At 35.5% G+C, this 23,814-nt stretch overlaps 1 protein-coding gene across 1 annotated transcript; it reads left to right on the forward strand.

The window, feature by feature from the left end:
- The first annotated feature begins 1,595 nt into the window (after positions 1 to 1,595).
- On the forward strand, positions 1,596 to 14,798 carry LOC145676169 (uncharacterized). The gene is made up of 2 exons (XM_081747074.1): positions 1,596 to 2,403; positions 11,175 to 14,798. Exons 1-2 carry the CDS (start codon positions 2,039 to 2,041, stop codon positions 12,253 to 12,255), a joined length of 1,446 nt encoding a protein of 481 aa, XP_081603200.1. The 5' UTR covers positions 1,596 to 2,038; the 3' UTR covers positions 12,256 to 14,798.
- Positions 14,799 to 23,814: the final 9,016 nt, after the last annotated feature.

The following is a 23,814-nucleotide window of genomic DNA, read 5'->3' on the forward strand; positions in this document are numbered from 1 at the left end:
ATGTATACCAATTTTTGTGCCGATCATCGCGTTCTAACCGAAGCATGTCCCTTGTTAGAAAAAATCATATGACTAGTTATATAAAATACAGTCAACGAATTTTAATTTTTTTAACCTCCAAATTGTTTAAATCCTAGAAGTATATCATAATAAATGAAAATAAAGTTATTTGTCATACTTTTCTTATAATTTGGAAAATAAAATAAAGAAATGGAAATAAATTCCTTACCGGAAATTGATATGCAAGAAAACAAAACGGGAATATTCCCGTTTTTTTATTTTCCTTTCCACCGGAAATATTCCCACTGCCTATCACTACTCTTGAATGAGTTGACATTGGTAAAAGTTGAAATTTTCCAAATACAATAAACGAAAAAAATAACTAGTGCAATTTAATTTTAGGTGGAAAACAATAACGATATCAAAACAAAAGTGCAAAGAAAACACATCAACCACTTTTCATTCATTGTTACGCATATTATTATTATTATTATTATTATTATTATTATTATTATTATTATTATTATTATTAATAATAATAATAATAATAATAATATAAAGTCAGTGGTAGCTCATGCCTTCAACAAGTATACAACAGTGGCTTTAAACACATTATAAATTTCCAATGGTCTTTGTCAGGTCGGGCTTTATATTTGCGAAGAAGAAGAAGAAGAACTATTTTTTTAATAAGCAATTATTCTGTATCATATTAAAACCTGATCGTATATTTGATTGCAAGTACAGTCTATAATTGCCGGGAGAGTATCCTTGAAATATCGAGTGGAGTGGCCGTTATGGCGAGTGCATCGTGCTTTGTGTGTCCGGTGATGACGAGAGTTGTGTGGGGTTTTCTAGACATATTTACTAAACTTACACACTTTTTCTTTCCTTTACACGTTCATACATTCCCTTCTTTTTTCTACACTTTTTCCCAGTCATTTTACACTCCTCACTTTTCTCTACCTCTTGTTCTGTTGAAATTGGCCTTCAGCCGCCTTTGTCTGTTCTAAATTCTCTCCTAATTCTGACCTTTTCCTATTGTACCATACTTCTCTCCAAAAAATCACAGAAGAAGCAATTAAAGAGAAAGCGCAGGAAAAGTGGTATGAAGAAGGTGTCAAGAAGAGCAGTTTGAAAGGAATATACACATATAAAAGGCGTTATGAGAAAATAAGTTATATGAACAATGATTTGCGAAGCATTTTACTTTTCAAAGCCAGGTCAGGGAGCCTTGAAACAGGGGTAAGATTGAAAAAATTTAAAACAGTGAACGAAAAATGTCAATTATGTTTTAAAGAAGATGAAACATTAGAATAATTATTGTTATAATGTGAAGAAACGCTAAAAATCAGGGAAAAATGGAAATGGATCGATGAAATGAAAAAGGAAGGAAATTTGGTTAAATTTGCTTTGAGGCTAGGCTTTAATGTAAATGCAAGGGAACTAAGTGAGAAAGAAAAATAAAAAAAAAAACAAAGAACTTCTTGAATTTTGGTGGAAAAAGAAAATGGAAAACTTTAAATGAAAAAGGAGCAGTACTTACTTTCTCTTTTTTTCTTCTTTTCACGAACCAAACATCCGAAGAGAAGAAGGAAAATACTTTGAACCTGAACCTGAACCTGAAATTTGACTTTTTCCCGATTGCGATACTTCTTTTTTCACGTATTTTCGCTTTATCATACTTACTTCTTTCTATCTGTTTTATGACTTTGTACACATATTGTTACTTTTTTATCATTTTTCAACTATTCTAATCTTTACATTTTACACGTTTAATTACCTTTCTAAATTGCCGATATTCTTGTTCAGTACAGTGATAATGATACTATGCAAAACTTTTTTAATTCTTACTTCAAACAATCAATTGCCGAGAGATCAATTATGGCTGATGAAGAAGAATAAGAGGAGGAAGAAGAAGATTGGAAATATAAAGTTGCTTTTGAGAACGTACTTGTAAATGATTTCATTAACACTGGCAACGTAAAATAGAAGGGGAGTATAAGAACAGTGTTAAATTCTTATTATATTTCAATTCACAATGGCTGGTAAGGCGTCTGTTAAGTTGGAATTGATGTGCAAAGAAGAAATTGCTTATGACTTATGTCATGATGATCCGCTCGAAGGGAAAGGGTGGACATACGAACTAATGAATGACAACAAAGAGTTAATATTATCTACAACGGAAGGAGAGGTATCAGTGGACAAGGATACAGCTATGTGCTCTTTGGATGTGAAATTAAACGTTGATAGGGTGAAACCAGAATTAGCACTAGAAGAAGATCCTGTATTTGAAAGTAATATAGAAACGCTAAGAAAAATTGTGGTTCAGGAGCATTACGCGTCGTATTCTGATGACTCCCAACAAATAACAACTAAAAGTTTAAATTCAGTTCGGCCAGAAAGGTAATGTTCAATTTTTCATTAACTAATTGGCTCAGATTGATAATACGGTTACATGGATTCGGAAATTTTGTTGGTTAACAGCAATACTTCACGAGAAATATTTAGGTATGGGAGATATCATGAACGTAAGTTAGTAGCCTACAATTTGGAAATGACATGGGACACATAGACAAGCTGCATACCAAATAAAAATAATAAGATTGATACCATCCATACAATTCTTATGTAGTTCATATCTTGATAAAATAATTATTTCTTTATTATTGGTTACACATTTCTCACTAATTGTTTCACATATTTAAAATATGGGTGCTGGACGATATTGTTTTATTTATATAGAGACTTATGTAAAATAACTAATAATGAGAATGGTAATTATTCTAAAATTATACAAATGTAAACTTGTAATGTATTATATTCGAACATAAACTATGGACGTTTGTGATTTTATTTAGGATTTAGCCCAAATGGGTCTAGCCTCAGTTTTCCGGCGGGCTTCTAAAGACATAAGTAAAATACAAGATAAAGAATATTTTAACCAACAATGGATGTTCATTATTTGTAGAGGTCCATATATCAGTCCAATTCATAGCTGCACTCATTTTTTCAAGGAAGTCGACTTTTTACATTCCCAGGAATCTCTTTTAGGGTATGGACCTGCATTTCTTAATATGGGATCACTTTAAAGGCTTGGTGAACGTACATAATATATGAATTATTGTAAAAACAACGCTAACTAGTATGTGCTAGATGGCCGGAAAAATAAGATTGCTATGCAGATTAGGGCATTACGCAGAATGTGGGTAAACAAGGATAGCTCAAAATTCTGTATTTAGGATGACTTACATGTCTTACGTATTGAATGTGTTCTTGTACGTTCCTAAGTATTTTATAGTTAACATGCTGAAATGCATTCTTTGCTTGTATATTTGTCTTCCAAAGTAACACAATACATTAGGGACGTAACTTCTTAATTATATGGATCCCTTCATTCCCAAACATTTTCATAGTTCCGTGTTATGATTTGCCACACTAAATGTGGATACTTCATTTCGCTTACAGTGGTTACTAGCTACCTTGACAAGGGGTTACTTTGCACATCGGGCATTACTTCGCACAAAATATGAAGAGAGTTTCACAGTCCTCCGTCGGTAAAAGCATGAACTGTATACACGAAGTTTCAACTACCCCCTACGATAGAACATGTAACTTTATTTTGGTGTTAATGTTGGGGGTCAGCATCAGTTCTAATTACAGGGAGAGTTGGTTGTTTTAATGGTATGGAATGCAGTCACTGTAAGGACCGCCAAATTTGAAACGAATTTCCGTCAATGTTAAGTCAGTTTCGTTATATTATACAACGTAACTAATAACCGTTTGAACATATTAATACAGATAAATTAGTTAAACGGCGGTTAGGCCCTACGGAGCGCCATTCTGTGCATAATTAGTTGAGAACACAGGTTGTAAGTCATTCATAAAAAATACAGATTAATGAATTGGATCCTAAAACTAACGGTGCTGACAATCTCTTACAGTTGAAGCTTGCAGGGTCCCTGACGATTCGAATGAATCGCTTCTACCCTAAGACCTTACATACCACCCTAGTTGCATGCCTTCGGCATTCAAGTCATGACAAATCAGGGTTAATTTCCGAACCCCAATTGGGCTGTCAACGTTCAGGCCTTGAGGAGGCATTTTAAGAAAATAAATATAATGAAGAGGACGACAAGAAATACACCCTGGGAGGAGATTTAATGGTACAGCCCCACATTTCAATTCATCAATTTTTTAATCATTAGTATTACTTCAGGCCCGCTCGTACCTACAAAATTGGAAGGTTTACAAATGTAACCTTTTAAAGAGCGCTAGCTAATACTTATGTGTGGCTTACTAGCAATTGCACTTATCTTTATCGAGAATAAAGTCACATCCGAGAGCATTTGTCACAATAGTGAAACACAAGATAACAGTAATATTAACTTGTTCATTAAACATTATTGTTGTTCCGGGCCTACTCGTACGTAGCAATCTTAATATGTTCTCATAACAAAAACCTTAATTTTACCATATACTGCCTAACTGACGTAGGCACTCCGTGCTATCGATACATCATAGTTTCCGGTGTTTATCGTGGTATAGGGTACCGTGGAATCGTAAACGGGCTTCCTTTTTTCTTTTTCTTTAGATCGGTTTATGATTCCCGGCACAAGAATACAAGATTTTTTTTCAAACATCAAAAAGAATAACATTTAATTTACTTTCTCTAAATCCAAATCAAAACTCTAATTATTTTCTATAAATCCAAATCAAAACTAATTATTATATCAAAATCTAAAATCCGAACATCAATTTTATTACTATTATACTTTTCTCTAATTATGCCAAACATTAAAAGTTAGAACAAAATTTGGAAATTTTAGTCAATTGCCGAATCTGCATATTAGCTGGGACCCAACCAGGCGTCGCACTGGTTTCGTCAGTTTAATTTTATAACGAAAGTAGGGATGTCCCTAGGGGATGAACTATATTTTAACCTTCAACTCTTCTTAACTTATAATATCGCTTTCTCTGAAGTCAATTAACTTCAGTTATTATTAGTCACATTGAATGCACATTGACTTTTCATAGTAGACTGCATATATATATCGAACGACGAACAACTCAACGAGCAATTTTATTAAATTCAAGGTTATTGTCAATTACTTTCAATATTATACTAAATTGTGTTTAACTTACAGTATTTTGACGGCGACTTAATCTTACATTACACATTTCGCATATTTTCTCATTATACAATCACAACACCAGATGAAAAAATTCACTACCTGAAGAGCACCTTTTTTTAATTACCCAAAATTTTAACTTTGTGATTAATTGTAGTTATTACTAGTACTTCTCTAATTATGTTCGTATTTATCTCTAATTGCCTAACATGTCTCTAAATGCTTGATTGTATGGGGACAGTTAATGTTAATATAAACATAAAGGAGAATGATTAAAAACTCAAGCAAAATTTTATAATAAAATTTTATTATGAAGTATGGTTCCCAAAACTGGAAAAACCTGAAAAAAAATACAAAACTTAAACATCCTAATAAGAATTCGATACTGAAAGTCCGTATGCAAACGGGACAGCCATACTTTTCAAAAGTGGTGCGGTATTATTACAATTTCAAAGTCCGAAATCGCGTTCTAAATCAATTACTGTTTAAAATTTCCAATGCTGTCTTTCCTCTCCTTTCCACATTCATCTTTCATCTCCAAAAGCTGTAAGGAAACCACAAAACATGACATCTAAGGAAACGTACCTGATTGTAGAGCGATTTTGATGGTATCTTGGACTGGTGCGTCAGTGGCGGTGGGCACACACTTTGATTCTGAAAAGAAACCTTCGAAATTCGGGGAAATAATCAAATACATAAACAATAATAATTTTTTCATAATCTAAAAGTTTAAAAGTTCAAATTCGGTATTTCTGATTTCTCATCTCTTCCGGGGTTTAGCCCGAGTTCGGGTGAAGTTCACGCTTTTTTTGTGCTAAGATTTTAATTTTCCATCTGTGCCGGTTACGCTTGTAAGCTGTAATTTAGCACGGTTACATGTACTTTTCCAGTTAGTTTGTTTAATTTCGGAACTTTTCTCCTTTCTACAGCGTATTTACTAAACTTCCACGTAATGACACGCCTTCCTTTACGACGTTTGGATTTACGCTGCATTGCGATACCTGTCATAAATTTCTTTTTAGGTTTGCGCTTACTAATACTATATTTTGCCATGTAGTTTACTATACAATGTTCGTACGTGTTTTCGCTTAAGCTTTTTAGTGCTCTTCGGAATCGATGTATACTTTTTCCGCATGCTTGACTCGAAATAACCTCGCCTACAGCTCGACTTTAATTTGCATGTAGTTCGTCTTTGACCGAGTTTAGTGCGTTCCGAATTACGCTTACCAAGGCTCTTTCCTTTTATTCTCAACTTATTTCGTTCTGCACGCCTAATGTGTGGTTGTGCGTGCTGAGAATACGCTGTATGTGGAGGTCGACGAACATTGTTTTCATCATGAGCAATCAACTTGTCTACATTTTGAGTAGCACTACACTTAAATTTTGCTCTTTACAATTTCGCAATAGTGGAGTACTAGCTTGAAAATTCAAACATTTCGGCAACTGAAAATTAATAAGTGTTGCATCTGATGTACTGATATGATCACGTCTGCTCATTTTAATTTACTGATTATGCTCCTCGAAATCGAGTTTACGTTAATAATGTATTACGAAAACTCAACTGGGTATCATTGACCATCTTATTATTCTTCTTAACCTTGCTGTTACATTTCGGTTCTATAACGGAAATATACTTTCGAGTGCGTGTGCTTTATTGGAAGTGTTACTTTTACGCTTCTTTACGGTAAACATTTCCGACCGATGTATTATATACGAGACCTTCACTACGTAAAACACAATTCGCTTGGCGGGTCTATTGTGAATTTGAAGTCGTTTCCTTCTACAATACTCAAAGCTGATAAAGTCGGAAAAGATTTCCAGCACTATAATGCAACTTACGTTAGACATACACTGTTACAGAGACAAATTTGAATTTGTTAAGTCGCGCAAAACCATTTGCCTGCGAAACAAAACCGACAACACTGTAACTTCGTTATCACACAAAATCATCAATTGAACTCTCAAGTCTTCCCTGGCTTTTTCGAGAGGGCGGATACGCGTAACCTCAACGCTACCGGTTATCATGTGTGAAACATCGGTATCCCTTGCCGGCAAAACAATTATATTAGAAACAATTGTCTACAGGTGCGCGTAACGATTCTTCTTTTTCGCTATCTCTACACAGCAAATTTCCTTTTCCTCACTGTAATCCACTTTCGGGTTTATTTGGTACATATCTTTCCCAACGTGGACCGGCTCGAATTCAAAAGTAGGTCTATTTACGGTTTCTTTTCAGCCTTGCACTGTTTTATTTTGTTGGTTTGCCTACACACAACCTGTGCCGTTCTCATGCATTCATAGAACACAGTGAGACCTTTCTTTCATTCCGCTACAATTTTTTTAAACTCAGCAGTTACTGAATCAACATGATTGGCCGCGTTAACTAATTCAGAGCGTACTTCAGTTAAGGAATTATTGGCTACTTTGATATTATTACGTAAACTGTCTGCTTTGGTATTCAATTTGCTTTTTCCTACGCTCCCAAATCGTTTCTGTTACAGACTGTTAGAGTTCACCTACTGATTCATCTATTTTTTGTCCTAGACATCCAATATTCATTACCATTTTTGAGCAATGGTTTCTAATTGTTTCTCTAATTCCTCTGTCAACATTGCTTGAAATTGTTCTAAAACACTAGCCTCCAAATTGGTATGAATTACGAGCAACTAATTCAAAGTACAAAAATATAAATGTCTGAGTTTAATATAAAAATAATAAACATGCACTTAAAACATGAGAGTCTAAGAATTTTGATATTACGACCATTAGCAACCAATTCTTCTTTTCACAACTCAGGATTCACTTTGCGAAGTGCTTCAATATAAAATTAACACAGATATAAACTAGTACCATATATAAAATATTTTCTATTACTATTCTATCAGGCCTTGATTCCATTTTGTACTAATACACAATAACACACTCAGCAAGGCCATGTGATAATATTTGAAAAACAGTATCACGTGATAGTTTCTACACAATAACTGTGTCTTCATCAGACTTCCACTCCTTTTGGCTGCTGGGAGTTGGTCATCACTTATATATACTGTCCGGAGATCAATTTTTATTAGGTTCCGCCCCTTCTTTAAAAAGTAACACTTGTCTGGCTTTCACTTTCACCTTTTAGCTGTACACGTATCCAATGAAAGGTTTACTTTTTTCCGCTGGATGCGTCCTGTCCTCTAATTATCCTTATTTTCCTTGTTATTTTGTTTCCCTTTCTTTCTTCTTCCTTTTTATTCCTTCTTCTTTAAGCAGAATCTTCTCTCACTCCTTATTTATCGAGAATCCTGCATTCCAGTTCATCACCTTGCCTCCTGGTTTCATAATCTCTCTGGCTTCCTTCCATTTTCTCACCAAAGTCCTTTTCTCTACTTTTATAACCTCTGCTCTTTCCCACCCTATCCTGTGGTTTGTTTCTTTCTGATGCTTGTATATCGCATTGTTGTCCATTTTCAATCTTACATCATCCTGGTGCTGTTTAATCCTTTTTTTGCATTTTTTTTTTGTTTCTCCTATGTAAATTTTGTTACACTCCTCGCATCCTACTTTATATATTACTCCCCCTTGATCTTTGTTCGCTATTGCTTTTCTCTTTTTTCTTCAGACTAGTTCAATTTTTCTGCTTCCTCTTTTCCTGTACGTCCTAATTCCTGCTATCCGAAACATTCTCTATATGTTCTCTGTTTGCACAGTTATTGTGTTGAATCTGTCACGTGATACTGTTTTCTTTTTACATATTATCAAATAGCCTTGCTCAGTGTGCTATTGTGTATTAGTATTAAAACATTTACTCTTATTCATAAATGCACATGAAGGTGCATAGTGTAAAACATGTATGTATGTGTGTATACTCAATCAGCTGTTTGCTATCCACTCACATCTACATAGAATTAAAAATCAACAAGAAAAATTTTTATGAGCTACGTTAATCTCTCTGTTGCTCTCAAGGTCAAAACATATTTACTTAACTTACATGAAAAATCTACATTACTCAGCTCTTGTTTTTATCTATCAGTCTGCTTTATTTTTAATTAATTGTGTTCGCCGAGGATCTGATGGATATTGACTGTCGACACTAGGCTAATCAGATTCAAAACTCAACACGTTATCTGTATTACTAATGGTATTGTAAAAGCAGTTGTAGGAAGATTGCTATAATTTAATCCGAAAAACGGTCGCCATGTGGTTGAAATCGTGTTTTTTGGTAGTTGTTAGATTCTTGTAAACATAATCGTAACCTTCACATTGATTTTCGTCTTTTTCCAAAGATTTGTCACTTGTTTATTGCATTTATCCCAGCTATGCTACGGCAGGGGGACGTAATATTGAGGTCTCAAATATACAGTAATAGTAATAATAATAATAATAGTATAGGTAACAAATTCCGTATGAGGACACATTGTATTAAAGCCTGTATAATAAGCATTAGCATAAGCCATAAGTTACAAAAATAGTCGGGATTGGAGAGAAGTGTCAGGAGCAACAGCACGTACCCTCTCGATACGTTCCTACAACTAGCTACATGTTAGACGGAAAGTTTCCCTACAACGACCTAAATATTATAAAGGAAAGTTATATGTTTAACGGAAAGTTTCGAGGTAATTTTCGTGTAGAAAGTAGGGATTCTGAACTCACAAGAGCCGTAATTACTGTTGTTTTTAAGTAATGGTTATGCTGGCTAAGCTACAGAAGATGTCGAAGTGGTTTCGGGAAAGGGGTTCCGTACCATCATGAGACACCTCTACAGCTACTCAAATTTAAACGAAAGATTTCCGCTAATATTTCGTGTAGAATATATTCTACTGTACGTTTTCAGGAAAAAAACTGTAAAAAAAGAACTGAATATAATTGAAAACTAAAGCTTGTAATAAACTAACTTGTGAAGCTTGCAGATGTAATTAAAAAAGTTTGCTACAAAAATATATACATAGACCATAATTCAGTGAGCTTTGAAATACAAACTAACAAAATGATGTATAAGATTCAGTCTACAGAGCAATTGTAGCTTAAAGAGTGGCATACACTATTTCTAGAATCGAGATAAGTTTGAGAAATGTTTACGATAGTTTTGGTCTCGTCTCGATTCTCATCTCCAAAGCATGACTATAGTGTGAGTTAACCTTGTCCCGTCTCGAATTGAAATGTCTCATCCCGATTTTGTTTTGTTTGTTTTAGAATCGAGATGAGAAATTCGTCATTTCATAGGCAACATTACACAAAACAGATTTTTTTTTTGCCTAATATCACGTTAGTGCTTCTAATGGTACGACCTGAGCGATAATAAGCTTTTAATTTTTAAATATTCTTCGAGATAATTGTTATTATTATTAGTATTACTCCTGAAAACTTGATATTTCAAGTGCTGAAACAAACGAGTATTCAAATATTTGAATGTAATGAAGCGTGTGTTCCATCAAAGTTCCTAAAATAAAAAAAAATAAAAAAGAAAATGCTTGACGTGTATTCGATCGAAGATCCTCGAGATTACTGGTCAAGCCCCTACACCACTGAACCACGATCACAACGCTGTAAATGATTCGTCCTTAGTCTTGTTACTTTAAGTTTCTCTGCCTCAGTTTGGAAAGTTGTATGTAATTTTTTAATTGGTTTCAAAACGCCTTTCGTGTTCCTCTTATGATGATATAAGTGAATGATCTTCCGTACAGTTCCTATTAATACGTTGAGTTGTTCTTAAACCTTTGGATCGCAAGTTTGTTTTAACTCCGCACGAAACTACAGATAAGACAGATTTAATTCTCATGCTGTGCATTTGTGTCAAGGCAGCCCACAATACCTGGTCATAGACTTATGTCCGCCACGATATAAATGATAGTTTAATTTGATATAGTGAAACAAACTACAGCAACTTATTTTGAGACAATAGTGATATGGTACTACATTTCATATTTCTACAATATTTAATGTAATAAAACATGTAATATAGCGTAACTTTATCATGTAATATAGCGAATGATTACATGTTTTCTTGCTAATTAATCATTATCTCCATTTACATTTCATTGTTTGTTGAATTTGTTACAGGCACGATACCATCTTTGCTTTCCACGGAGAAGGGAATACGTTTACTTCATTGAATAAAGACATTTCTCATTCTTATGAGGAATCTGATACTTCGACGCAGTTTGGCAAAGGATTTCATCGATCACGTTTGACAACAAATATGGTAACGCAGGAAAGTGAAAAGCGTCGTACGTACCATAATAGTGATAAACGCTCTAATCAACGATCAATTATGTCAAGTGGTGAGTTTGTGCATTCAGGTGAAAAATCTCACATATGTGGAGTATGTGGAAAGGAATTTAGAGTATGTTCAAGTTTGGCTACGCACATGGTGATTCATACAGGAGGAAAACTACACACGTGCCAAGAGTGTGGTGAGGCATTTACTCGTCGTTCAGATTTAGCTAGACACATGTTAATTCACACAGGAGAAAAGCCTCACACGTGCCAAGAGTGTGGTAAGGCATTTACTCAACGTTCACATTTGGCTAGACACATGTTAATCCACACAGGAGAAAGAACTCACACGTGCCAAGAGTGTGGTAAGGCATTTACTCAACGTTCACATTTGGCTAGACACATGTTAATCCACACAGGAGAAAAACCTCACACTTGCCAAGAGTGTGGTGCGGCATTTCATCTCCGTTCAACTTTGGCTACACACATGTTAATCCACACAGGAGAAAAGCCTCACACGTGCCAAGAGTGTGGTGTGGCATTTCATCTCCGTTCAACTTTGGCTAGACACATGTTAGTCCACACAGGAGAAAAGCCTCACACGTGCCAAGAGTGTGGCAAAGCATTTAAGCATCGTTCACATTTGGCTAGACACATGTTAATCCACACAGGAGAAAAACATCACACTTGCCAAGAGTGTGGTGCGGCATTTCATCTCCGTTCAACTTTGGCTAGACACATGTTAATCCACACAGGAGAAAAACCTCACACTTGCCAAGAGTGTGGTAAGGCATTTACTCGTTCAGATTTGGGTAGACACATGTTAGTTCACACAGGAGAAAGAAGTCACATGTGCCACGAGTGTGGTAAGACATTTACTCAACGTTCACATTTGGCTAGACACATGTTAATCCATACAGGATAAAGAAGTCACACGTGCCAAGAGTGTGGTAGCGTATTTGTTCATCGTTCATATTTGGCTAGACACATATTAATCCACACAGGAGAAAGAACTCACATGTGCCAAGAGTGTGGTATGGCACTTACTCATCGTTCACATTTGGCTAGACACATGTTAATCCACACAGGAGAAGAACATCACACCTTCCAAGGGTGAGGAAAGGCATTTAGTCAACGTTCAAGTTTAGGTGCACACATTTAATTCACACAGAAGATATTTACACGTGCCAAGCGTGTGGTGAAGGATTTAGACTACGTTCAAGTGTGGCTACATTTATTTCATTCATAATGGAGAAAAAGATTACACATGCCAAGAGTGTGTTAAGGCATTTAATCGAGGTTCCAGTTTCGCTGCAGACTTGTTAATCCAAACACGTGCCAAGAGTGTGGTAGTGGTAGATTAATTCAACCTTCAAGTTTGGCTACACACATGTTAATTCTCAGAGGAACACATATCACACAATCTACGAGTGTGATGGCGAATTTAAATATCGTTTATGTTTGGTTACACACACGCTAATCCTTACAGGAAAAAAGGTCATGTATGATAAGAGTTTGGTTAGAAGTTTAATCGAAGTTCAACTCTGGCTGCACATGTTAATATGCATTAGAGTATGCATTAATATGCCCTGAGTGTGGTATGTCATTTGATATACGTTGAAGTTTAGCTAGATACATGTTAGTGCACTCAGGAGTAAAACATCACACATTTAAAGAGTGTGGTCTGGCATTTACTCCACGTTCGAAATTGGCTACACACATGTGAATCCACACAGTAGCAAAATCTCGCCTTGCAAAAATCCTGGAATAGAATTTATTCAACGTTCATACGTGCTGAGCCACACAGGATCAAAACCTCACACGTGGGAGGTGTGGAAGACAATATAGTTTACGCTCAAACCTTGAAATGCAGTTGAACACAAGTCAGTCACCAAACAGATGCAAAGAGCTTAGCAAGGCATTTACTCAAGGTTCACATATTGCAAAGTAAATGATAATCCACAAAGGACAAAAATTTCACACGTGCGGAGAGTTTATATGAGATGTCGCATTCCGTTGGAGGAATAGAGATGGTATAATCTAAGCTGTTATTTTTACTCGTGCTATGAAAATTGTACTATTCCAAATTGAGTGTTTGAGTAGAATAGTCGACAAAGGGATGCCATTTGTGTCTGACGTTATTGTAGAACCCTATCTAAGCAAAAGTTATAGTCACCAAAATAAGCAACTTTGGTCACCTTCTGACAACATCTGGAAATGATTCGTGGCATCTTTCAAGTAAACTTTGAGCACTGTTCTTATATGGTCTGCAGAAACACCCAACAAAGATTGTTTTTGGACACACTTACCTCTGCTCAAATAGTTTCACACTCACGTACGACATCATTGTGTGCTCTGGTGCCCCATTAATTTTAATACTACAAACAATCCGCCTCTATGGTCTTGCGGTCTTATTTCTGTGTAGAGAATTGGTTGAGAAACGACATTCCACTGTTCCTTATCGATATTTTCAGACATGTTTCGCTCAATATTAAACAGCCATATTTACGGCACAGTCTGTAAAATTGTTTGTAACACTTTGTACATTTTTGTAGTATAGTTTAATGGTAGTTTTCTGTTCACTGCACTTTTGAGCAGCATTCTACTGTACATCACCACATTAAACGCAGAATATAAAACATCTGATTTGGCACACTTTTCTAGCGTGTGATCACGTTGTCCAAGTCACTCTCACTCTTTTTTTGCCAACTGATTTGAACATTGTAAATTATTTTAATTGAGTGTTCTCTACCAATAAATGATAACGATATTTCACTGCATCTCCAACTGTCAAACGCAGACTCTAGCCGTTGCCTTACTACTGGGTTCACAATGGAAATGATAAAGCATATAGCTCAAATATTTTTCCCGAAGCAGTAGCTCGAACTTGAAATTTTATGCGGTTTGATGCCGTCTTTTTGTATTTTATGCATAGACGATCCTAAGTACATACAAAGATTTCTTACTGTCAAACTTAACATACAGATTTACAGTGTGGATATTTTCATTACTCAAAATTTATATAAAAAAAAACTGTTGACCTTCTAACCAAAAGTTTTCCACATACCTTTCATTGCCCGATTACCTAGTCCCACTCTGGAGCTATACCAATGCATAACTTGTCCATACTACAGTAATATATCGAAAAAGTAAATCTCACGTATATCAACAAACGCTTCCAAACTCAGCACCCTCATGCAATATATACTACCTCACTTTAGAACCCACACCAAATCGCTATCATCATACTCCTTGTCCCTAATGTTTACGCTCTGCCAGTACACTTTAACCGTTCATTGTTCTTAACCGTATAGTGGTAAGGTGAAAAAAATGTTTATGAATGGTAACATTTTGCCTCCTGGACCGAGGAACATTTTTGCTTGATAAGATGTGAACTAGGATTTAAATTTGTATTATACTTACAATATTAAATACAAACACCAGTCAGTGGATACGCTTTAAGCGAAACTGTGCATTTTTATTGAAGCAATACCTTTCTTGTTAAAATTAAGTTCGATAATTATGTGGCTATTTTATTGCTTAAATACCGGTACTGAAAATAAAATATATATTAACTAGAAAGAAGTAAACCAGGATTTCTCCTAATAGCGGTATATTCACGTTTCAATTCTGCACCAGTCTCCACACATCATTTTTGCGTGACTTAGGCAAAACCACTTACAGCATTTTTGGCAAAATATCTGGCCATACTGTGTTTATACATGTAACATCGTCCTCGCTTTCCTACATGAGGAGGTACAGAAGCATCTTCTAGAGTCAATCCGAAAAACCTTGCTGTGTTCGCTGAATGTATAACATTACTATTAGTCGGTTCTACATTTTAGAAGTGATAAAATCACGTTATTTCCCATTGTGTAGTATTTCTTTCTTCGTCATATTCAGGAGGTATCTGGTCTACTATGTCCACCCCACCTTTAGTATCGTTGTAAAATGTGACGATATCTGGCTTTCTGTTACCTCTGGTACTTTCATCTAATTTGACGTCATTGTGCATACTTGAGATCAGCACTAAACACAGATTTTTCTTAGATGCATATGAACCAATGGTGCAGTTCTAATGAAAACCAAATACACTACTGTATTCTTTCCTCTGTTTGGCATTCACAAACGCGGGGGCAACTCTCTTGTTTTTACGAATTGTCCCTGTAATAGTTACAATTCGTCTCATTCCATTTATTTAACCAAATTGCAGCTTGTAAACCGATTATTGTAAAAAGGTCTCTTTGCAAGATGAACCATGAATCTGTTGACACATTCTCTTCACTACTTCTTCAGGTTTGTTATCCATCTGGAACGGGCCTTCTGGTTGTGTTCTCACATACACTTGTATATTTGTTGTGTAGTATAATGTTTCACCAACAAGAATAAAAATTTTAATTCCACATTTTGGAGGTCTTTTAGGCATATAAATACGAAATCCACATCTTCTCCGGAAACCTACAAGTGTCTCACCCAAAGTTGCTAACATACCAAATAAGAAAACTGATGTTGCAGTTGTTTACAAATAATTCAAAAAAAGTCACGAATTGGTGCTAATCTGGGGCTGAAGGTTATATCTGATTATGTTATTCATTAGCATCTTCCACTTTTTCATCCATCATATCCTGCACAGTAATCACTTCCTGCTCAGTTTGGCTTCTCCGTTTCCCATCATCACATAGAGATGACCCTACGCAAAAGACACAGTCATTTTTCTGATTAACAATACACATGTGTTAACTTTTTCTTCGCACCTCCCCTCATTCTCCGTCCTCGTTATCCCTTTACTCATTTTTTATTTTCTCTAATTGTATTGTATTTATATTGAATCAATCTGTCTATATTAAGTTGTGTTATATATGTTTACTTACATTATAAGGCTAAGGATCAAAGTTCCATACGCCCATTTTTCTTTTTTCTTTTTGATTTTTTGTTAGTTTTTATACCGTATAATTGTAAAATTTCGATAGAGCACAGATCTCCACTTACACTTTGTAAATTAATTCTTTTCCATCACTCACGTTACAGAGGGCGTAACCTTCTCATAGGTTGCTAGCCACTTTGGTTTGCCGGTAAAACGTAGTGCATTCACATACTTTCTCAGCTTGCGCGCATGTAGTGAGGCGTAGCTGCCAAGTCTAGACTCTACTTATTCACTGATGTGGGCGCACAGTGATGCTAATTCATTAACAGGCTACAGGTTGCAAGAAATTGAGAGTTTTCACGAGCGTACTGGCTGGAGTACACAAGTAGCATAATTTTTGATCATCATTATGATCATTTTCACTCTTATCCTGTTCTCATCTCCCAGTTTTGGATACTGTTTCAGTTCGGTTATTAGACTGCATATGATAATTGATGATGGAAAGTCTTTCATACATCCTTTGAAGATAAAATTGCCGGGGTGGCTCAGTTGTAAAGCGTTCACTTCTGATGCATGGGGTCTCGGGTCCAAACCCTGCTCCCGCCAAGTTAACTTTGTGGTGGACAAACACCGTGTGCTTGGGTTTCCTCGGAGTTCTCCAGTTTCCTCCCACTTTCTTCATTACACAATTTCATTTATGCTCAGCATAAACTGAACCAAGTTCCCAGAGTTCTCGTTCTCCAATCAGTGGCACCCACCAAGCATCATCAACGAGTTCACCACCATTTAAGAAGCATACAAATGCACATAGCATCTTGAGCTCCGACTCTGACTTCAACCAGCTTATCCTCCTCTGCAGCCTGTCTACAGCTTGCTACAGCAAAACTACAATCCAAAGTACTTTAGTTCGAAGGTTTTACTTCTCTAACTTCTCCAGTATCGGCAACGCAAAGATATTTCGCAAATGGTAAGAACAAAACAATGGATTCATCATTAAATCACAGTCGGCTAAGTTCGCAAAATAATTCGTGACAACCCAGTTTCGAAATGTTCAGGAAAACTGCAACTTTAACTTCTCTCAACAACATCCGACACTAGCAACCTCAGCCACATACCATGTCAATAGTATTACGAGGGGTCCCTCTATCTATAACACTTGATATATAGGCTGAACTTCCTGAAGTGGGATACACCTTTAAAAATGCATCCGTATTCGGAACAATGAGGGACCAACGTACATAGTTCGAATTCTGAGAACATCCTAGGATAATATGAACGACCTTTTGCATAAACAAATCTTAATTTTCAATAAGAGACGCCGATTTGAACAATCCTGCTCATTACGACAAATTCCTCTCCCAGGCAGTGTTGACATAGTCCTAGCTCTGGAGCGGGCTGAAAAATAGTACCAAATTGGAACAAAAAGGGCTGAATTAATTACTTTATATCAGTGTCATACATGGCTCTATAACACGAAACTAAAAGAGGTAAAGTTCTAGAAGACTCCCCTCTTCCAAGAGTACAAATCAAGACACCTCTTTTTAAAAATTACTTTTCAAAGGCATCCAAGGTGCTCCTTCGTGGCTAAGCGGTTAGCGTACGCCCCTTTGGCGTGGGAGACCTGGGTTCGATTCCCGGCGGGAGCTCATATGGTTCGAATTCCACGTTAATCAGTAGGTCCATGTCTCATATAGCCTCGCTGCTGAACGGGACGTTAAACTCAAAGTCAACTGAAAGACATCCAAAAAGTAGGGCCCCGAAAAACCGTGGAAGTAAATGAAACTTTTCTCACATGTAGGAAATATAACAGAGGCCGCAAATTAAAAGGGAAAACGCAGTGTCGGATCTACCTAGGTAGAAGGTAAAAACGGGGGCCAGGCAGAACTCAGGCTATGATAAGTAGTTATATGATGAGTTTACTATAAACTTTCAAAAATATATATGTAATAGATTAAATTATTTTTGTCACCTAAAAAAGTGGGGGCTGGGCCCCCGGCACCAGGCTAGATCCACCACTGGTAAAACGGTTATCATCTTCGGTATGTATTGCAAGAAAATCAAACCCGCCTTTATTTCAAAGTGAAATAAACCAAAGCGGCATTTTGGCCATATATGAAAAAAATATATATAAAACGAGGAACAAATTAATCATCTTCGAGTTCGTGTGTAAATAGTACGTTAATATAAAATAATAAAGTATAGTTATCCACCGTATTCTCGCTTATGTTAAGACCGAAGGAGGATAATAGACTGTAAGGAGAATATAAGGTAAGTAAACTGACATTTGTAGAAAATGTAAAACCGGTCCAGGGTCCTAGAACCTTCCCTGAAAGACATCACAACACATTATTAATCATTTTAAGTCACAATGGTATGAGTAACATGAGCTGTAGGAAAAGTCTTACTGACACTTGAAAATGTTACAAGTACTTGTTAAATGGTGCTGAATTGAGTAGAATTGTACCAACTTTTTCACAAAAAGGGCTGAAAATGCCAGCGAGGTACCAACGGGCCGATGAATGACAAAAAGGGCTGAATTTGGTACAATTGTACCAAGTGTGGGAACACTGCTCCCAGGTAAACGCTGTCAAGAAAACAAAGTACATCCTACTAACAGATGCAACCTATGAACCTGTTATCCTACAAAGAGGTGCACACTTTTCCTTTCCCTATGAAAACTGTCCGAATCTGCAACAAGTTCCAATCTGCAAAACTTGGAATCAATTCCCGCCTCCGAGATACAGCTACAATTGCAAGTCTCGGCTTGCTCCAGAAGAATTCAGGCTGAAACTTGTAGTACCACTATTGACTCATTATGTTCAAAATCGAAAAGGTGTGACTTAGAAAGACCAATCAATTTCTTTATATGCATAAACTATTAGCATTTGTCACCCACACTCTTCAAAACGTTCATCTTTTGCACAACCATTAATATTAAAACACGTTCAGCACGCAGCTCGCAACATTCTTCACCTCGATTTTCATGCCACTTACAGTGGTTCGTACGTGCACTTTCATGTATCTCCACCCGAAACAACTATTTAACTTCATAGTGATCATGTATCTAGTTATTTGACTATGACTTTTATTTCTATTTCTCAACATTCTCTTGTACTTACCTCATAAACTCATATTTTAACAACTATTACACGAGGAACTATTTGACACATTACTTATCAGTAAAACGCATCTCACTCCCAAACTTAATTGCAAATTTACCGGCTATCAACTCATTCCACACGATATGAAGCTTCCGGCTCGATGCGCCACTAGCGGCGTTACAATAATATTTTATCCTTACACATGTAATATTTTCCATAAGTAGAAGCTTTGCTTTATATATACTTAAACACAAACAAAATATTTGCTGAGCAAAACAGTATATTCACATAAAAATATTACATACGTGTTACAGTTTCGCCAATTAACATTTTGGCTTCATCAGACTACATGAGAAACGTGCAGTTTTATATACAAACAAGAGCTGAGATATCTTGCTTCTGATTGGCTCCTGGCAGCAGCCAATCCACTTCAAGTATTCTAATTCGTATTTACATATACCGAGGCTTCCTATCTGTTGTAAATTACACACACACATCAAAAGGACGATCTTAGCACAAATAATCTAAACTAACAAATAATTGGCATAAATAATTAAATAATATTATAAATATATATAAATACACATAAATAAATAAATATATAAATAAACAGATAAACATACAATTACTCATACGCTTAAAAAGACGACACACACATACAGTATATACTAGTGGTAGGCACAGAAACCGGTTTTTCGGTTTCCGGTTCAAAAAGAAAACCTAAACCGGTTTTTCAAAAATTTTTAAAAAAAAGCGGTTTTCTCCAAAAAAGCGATTTCGGTTTCCCAAAAAACGGTATCGGTTTTCTTCAGAACCCGGTTTCGGTTTTCTTCATTTACGGCTCGGTTTTCATCGAAACTTGTTTCGGTTTTCTCCAAAACCGTTTCTTGTATTCTTCAAAAACCGGTACGGTTTTTCTACTGAAACCGATTTCGGTTTTCTTCAAAGCCGGTTCAGTTTTTCATCAAAACCTGTATCAGTTTTTTCAAAACTGGTTCCATTTCTGACCAGAATATTTTTCGTTGTTCTCCGGAGCCCATTTCCTTTCCACAGATAATTTTATGTGTTTTCCAGAACAGTTTTGAGTTTTAGTTTTTACTAAAACCATTGTGATGTTTACCGAATCCGGTATTGGTTCCTTGAGAATCTACATATGTCTTAGATCTTCAAATCGGCTTAGTTTTCAATCAAAATTGGCTTCCGTTTTCATCAAGAACTACCTTTGAGATTCTACTTAAATCCAGTTTGAACTTTCATCAAAACCCAGTTGGGATTTTTGTTATAACGGTACTTTATTATTATTATTAATATTATTATTATTATTATTATTATTATTATTAGTTACGCTTAAAAACATGTTTTTCCTTCGATTCAATATTCACTCTTCTGTAAATCTCTAGTTGTTTCGAATACAATTACCTTCCTTATTATCAATAGATTTTTAGAACCTGGATTTATTTTAATTAGACTAGCTTAACCTGCACTCTCTACACAGCGCATCATTCACATATGAGCATGAATCTCCTTGTCATTCCTCACAACATCTGTACATGTCCCTTTATTGACACAAATGAAAGATGTCTTGATAAAAATCGGCAAGGGGTACCACAAAGGAGAGATTTTTTCGATTATTTTTTCAATATCTCGCACCGTTTGCAAGATTGAACCTACTTCTGGTTGGAATTTCTAATTCATGTATGATCAGTGCTTTCTTTCTTCTTGCATGCAGTATGTAATAAGCAAATACATTACATACACAATTTATTACAATGCCACTGATATATGGTGTTCATTAGCAAAACATTCTGTATATTAAAGATTCTCCATCACTCGAGAAATAGTTTTCCTCGATTATCATTATCAATTGATCATGAAACAAACGCCTGAGAAATATACAACCACTGTATACAAACATGTTGTGTTGGAGTATATAACTTATAGAATGTGTTATTTTTTAAAATGTCAACACTTCCAGTGTACCCTAAAAAATGTATTAAAGAAATAATGGCCATGTTTTTTAAATATTCAATTGGAACTGGGCCAATCTACACAAAATTTGGAATCGACCAGCAAAAATGGCACGATTCTAGCACTTGTGGTTTTCGAGATCTCATTGTCAAAAGGATTGGAGACAAACATATAAATTTTTCTTTACACAAAAACATATAAACCTAGCATTTTAATATATAGATATTTATAGTCACAAGTAATCAATTTAATGGGGAGAATACTGAAATTAAACACTATGCCCTGGAGTGTTATGTCGAAGCTTCAGATTCTTAAGGATGATCCTATTTCGTTCGTACAGTTAATGGAGAAATTTTGTCTTCTTTGCAGGTCAAGTTGCTATGATCAAAAATACAAGAATTTTAAACCATCTAAAATGTTCTAATTTGGGGGTCATAAAAAGGGGTAAAAGTGGATCTCAAAAGGTAGGAGGACGGTAGGTAGCAGCATGACGTCACGCTTGTTCCCCCTTCCTATCTTTCTCCATGGTATCTTTTTTAGGAACTGGGCGACGCGTACATATTTTTTCGAAGTCGGGACGGGGTCCCCCGCGTTTAGAATCTAAACCCTAAGTTGCCGTTTATATATATATATATATATATATATATATATATATATATATATATATATATATATATATATATATATATATATATATATATATATATATATCAACGCACGAAATATTGATTTAGCCTCTCATCGTCAAACAGTTTAGAACAATGGAATAACAAGGCTCCCTCTACGCGGTATGTTCTTCCTCATATAGGTATTATTTTCTCCCTTAGTGTGATTCTAGGAAAGTGAAGTGCATTTGATTTTAAAAATAGGAAAATTAAAAATAATAAATAAGTAAAATAAAAAAGTAGGTTCATTGTAGTTCTTAACTGGCTATGATATTCTATACCACCAGTTACAGTATCAGATTTAATTTCTTGGGGACACAATCGAAGGCTGGATACATTTTACTTGAGGGGGGTTATACTGAAAAGGCTAATTTCACATTAATTGCGCAATATTAAAATTTACTACCAGTCTGGGGTGCAGGTATAGCCTACGGGTAGCGCCCGCCTCTTTGGCCCCCTTTGGCAATGTTACTTGTACCAGATTTGATTAACAACTCCAGGTAAGGAAAGTTCTATTAATATTTTATTTTGTTTAAAAGATGTTAGCTTAAAACTAAAATATTGTTGTATTAAAAGATGTTTCGATGTGCACAATAGCTAACATTGTTAAAATATACTGGTAATCAAATGTACGAAAATGTCATTTTCTGTAATATATAAAACAAAATGCTAAACAACGTTTTTGATAACGTATAACGTCCTCAAATGTACTTTATTCTAATTTGAACGTTTTGGAACCTAAAAGTCTTAAGCCTATAATGTGTCGAGCTTTTGATAGTAAACATTTGCAGGTGCATATGGTGCAACAATTGTCAAGGTCAACTGCGCAAACGCACTGAGCAAGCATTTAATATTCATTTCAGTGACCTGCAAGATAAGGGTGAAAGCAGCAATTAAGGTGAAGCAAATCACAATATGTCACGAAGTGAAGTGTGGAAATACTTTGAACGTGCCAAGACTAGAGAAGAAGCTTCATGCTTCTTGTGTAAAAAAGTACTTAGATGCAAAGGAGGATTGACAAGTGCTTTATTATCGCACTTGCGAACTAAACACATGTCTTGTATTAACAAAGTGATTGCACGGAACACTCAATCAGAAGATGATGACGATCCTGGAATCTCTGGTTCTACAAAACACATCACGTTAAGGTAAGAAGATTTAAACACTTTTCTTTCTTATGTAATTTGATTCAAGGGATATATACCGTCGTGTGTTATATCATGTAATATTTCATTTAATATTTAACTTTCGTTATTTTGGACATCCGTTTGGTCTAGTGGCTAACAAGCTTGCCTACGGCACGCGTGGATTCGGTTCCCGGTGGGATACATTGAACGGAAAAAGTGGTTCAGATTCCATTATAATCAGTAAGTACAAGTCTCCTTTAGTCATCATGGCATAACCGTGGTGCGGTAAACTGAAACAAACCAAAACGTTCGTTATTTTATTTTACCTTAAAAGTGGCTTTAAGGGATAATGGGATGTACAGTAAGGGCAATGTTTAAATTCGTGATAAAAAAGTACCGGGGCTTTCCCGGCTACCATATATATATATATATATATATATATATATATATATATATATATATATATATATATATATATATATATATATATGTGTGTGTGTGCGGTTTAGTCAAATCTTGTAAAATTCCAGGCACTTCCATATTAAATATAGTTGGGAAATCTTGTGCAAACACAAATCAAACAAATCTCATTACAACATAGTGTTTTCACATAATTTTTATGTGAATAATAATATCAAAATAGCTGAATTTACCTCTTATAATACAAGGTATGCAGTTAAGTCACCGTAGTTTCCATAAAGCTCCCTTCGATTTGTTTTCTTCTGCCTCGATTTTTTCCCTAGCAACTTGAGAGGGCGG

This window comes from Thermobia domestica, chromosome 18, assembly GCF_964235325.1.
Source record: "Thermobia domestica chromosome 18, izTheDome1.hap1.1, whole genome shotgun sequence".
Taxonomy (NCBI): domain Eukaryota; kingdom Metazoa; phylum Arthropoda; class Insecta; order Zygentoma; family Lepismatidae; genus Thermobia; species Thermobia domestica.

Bases quoted from the DNA above. Each gene is read 5' to 3' on its own strand.
- LOC145676169 (XM_081747074.1), top strand. From the start codon at position 2,039: ATGGCTGGTAAGGCGTCTGTTAAGTTGGAATTGATGTGCAAAGAAGAA. The intron at 2,404-11,174 runs GTAATGTTCAAT...AATTTGTTACAG, and splicing joins AATTCAGTTCGGCCAGAAAG to GCACGATACCATCTTTGCTT.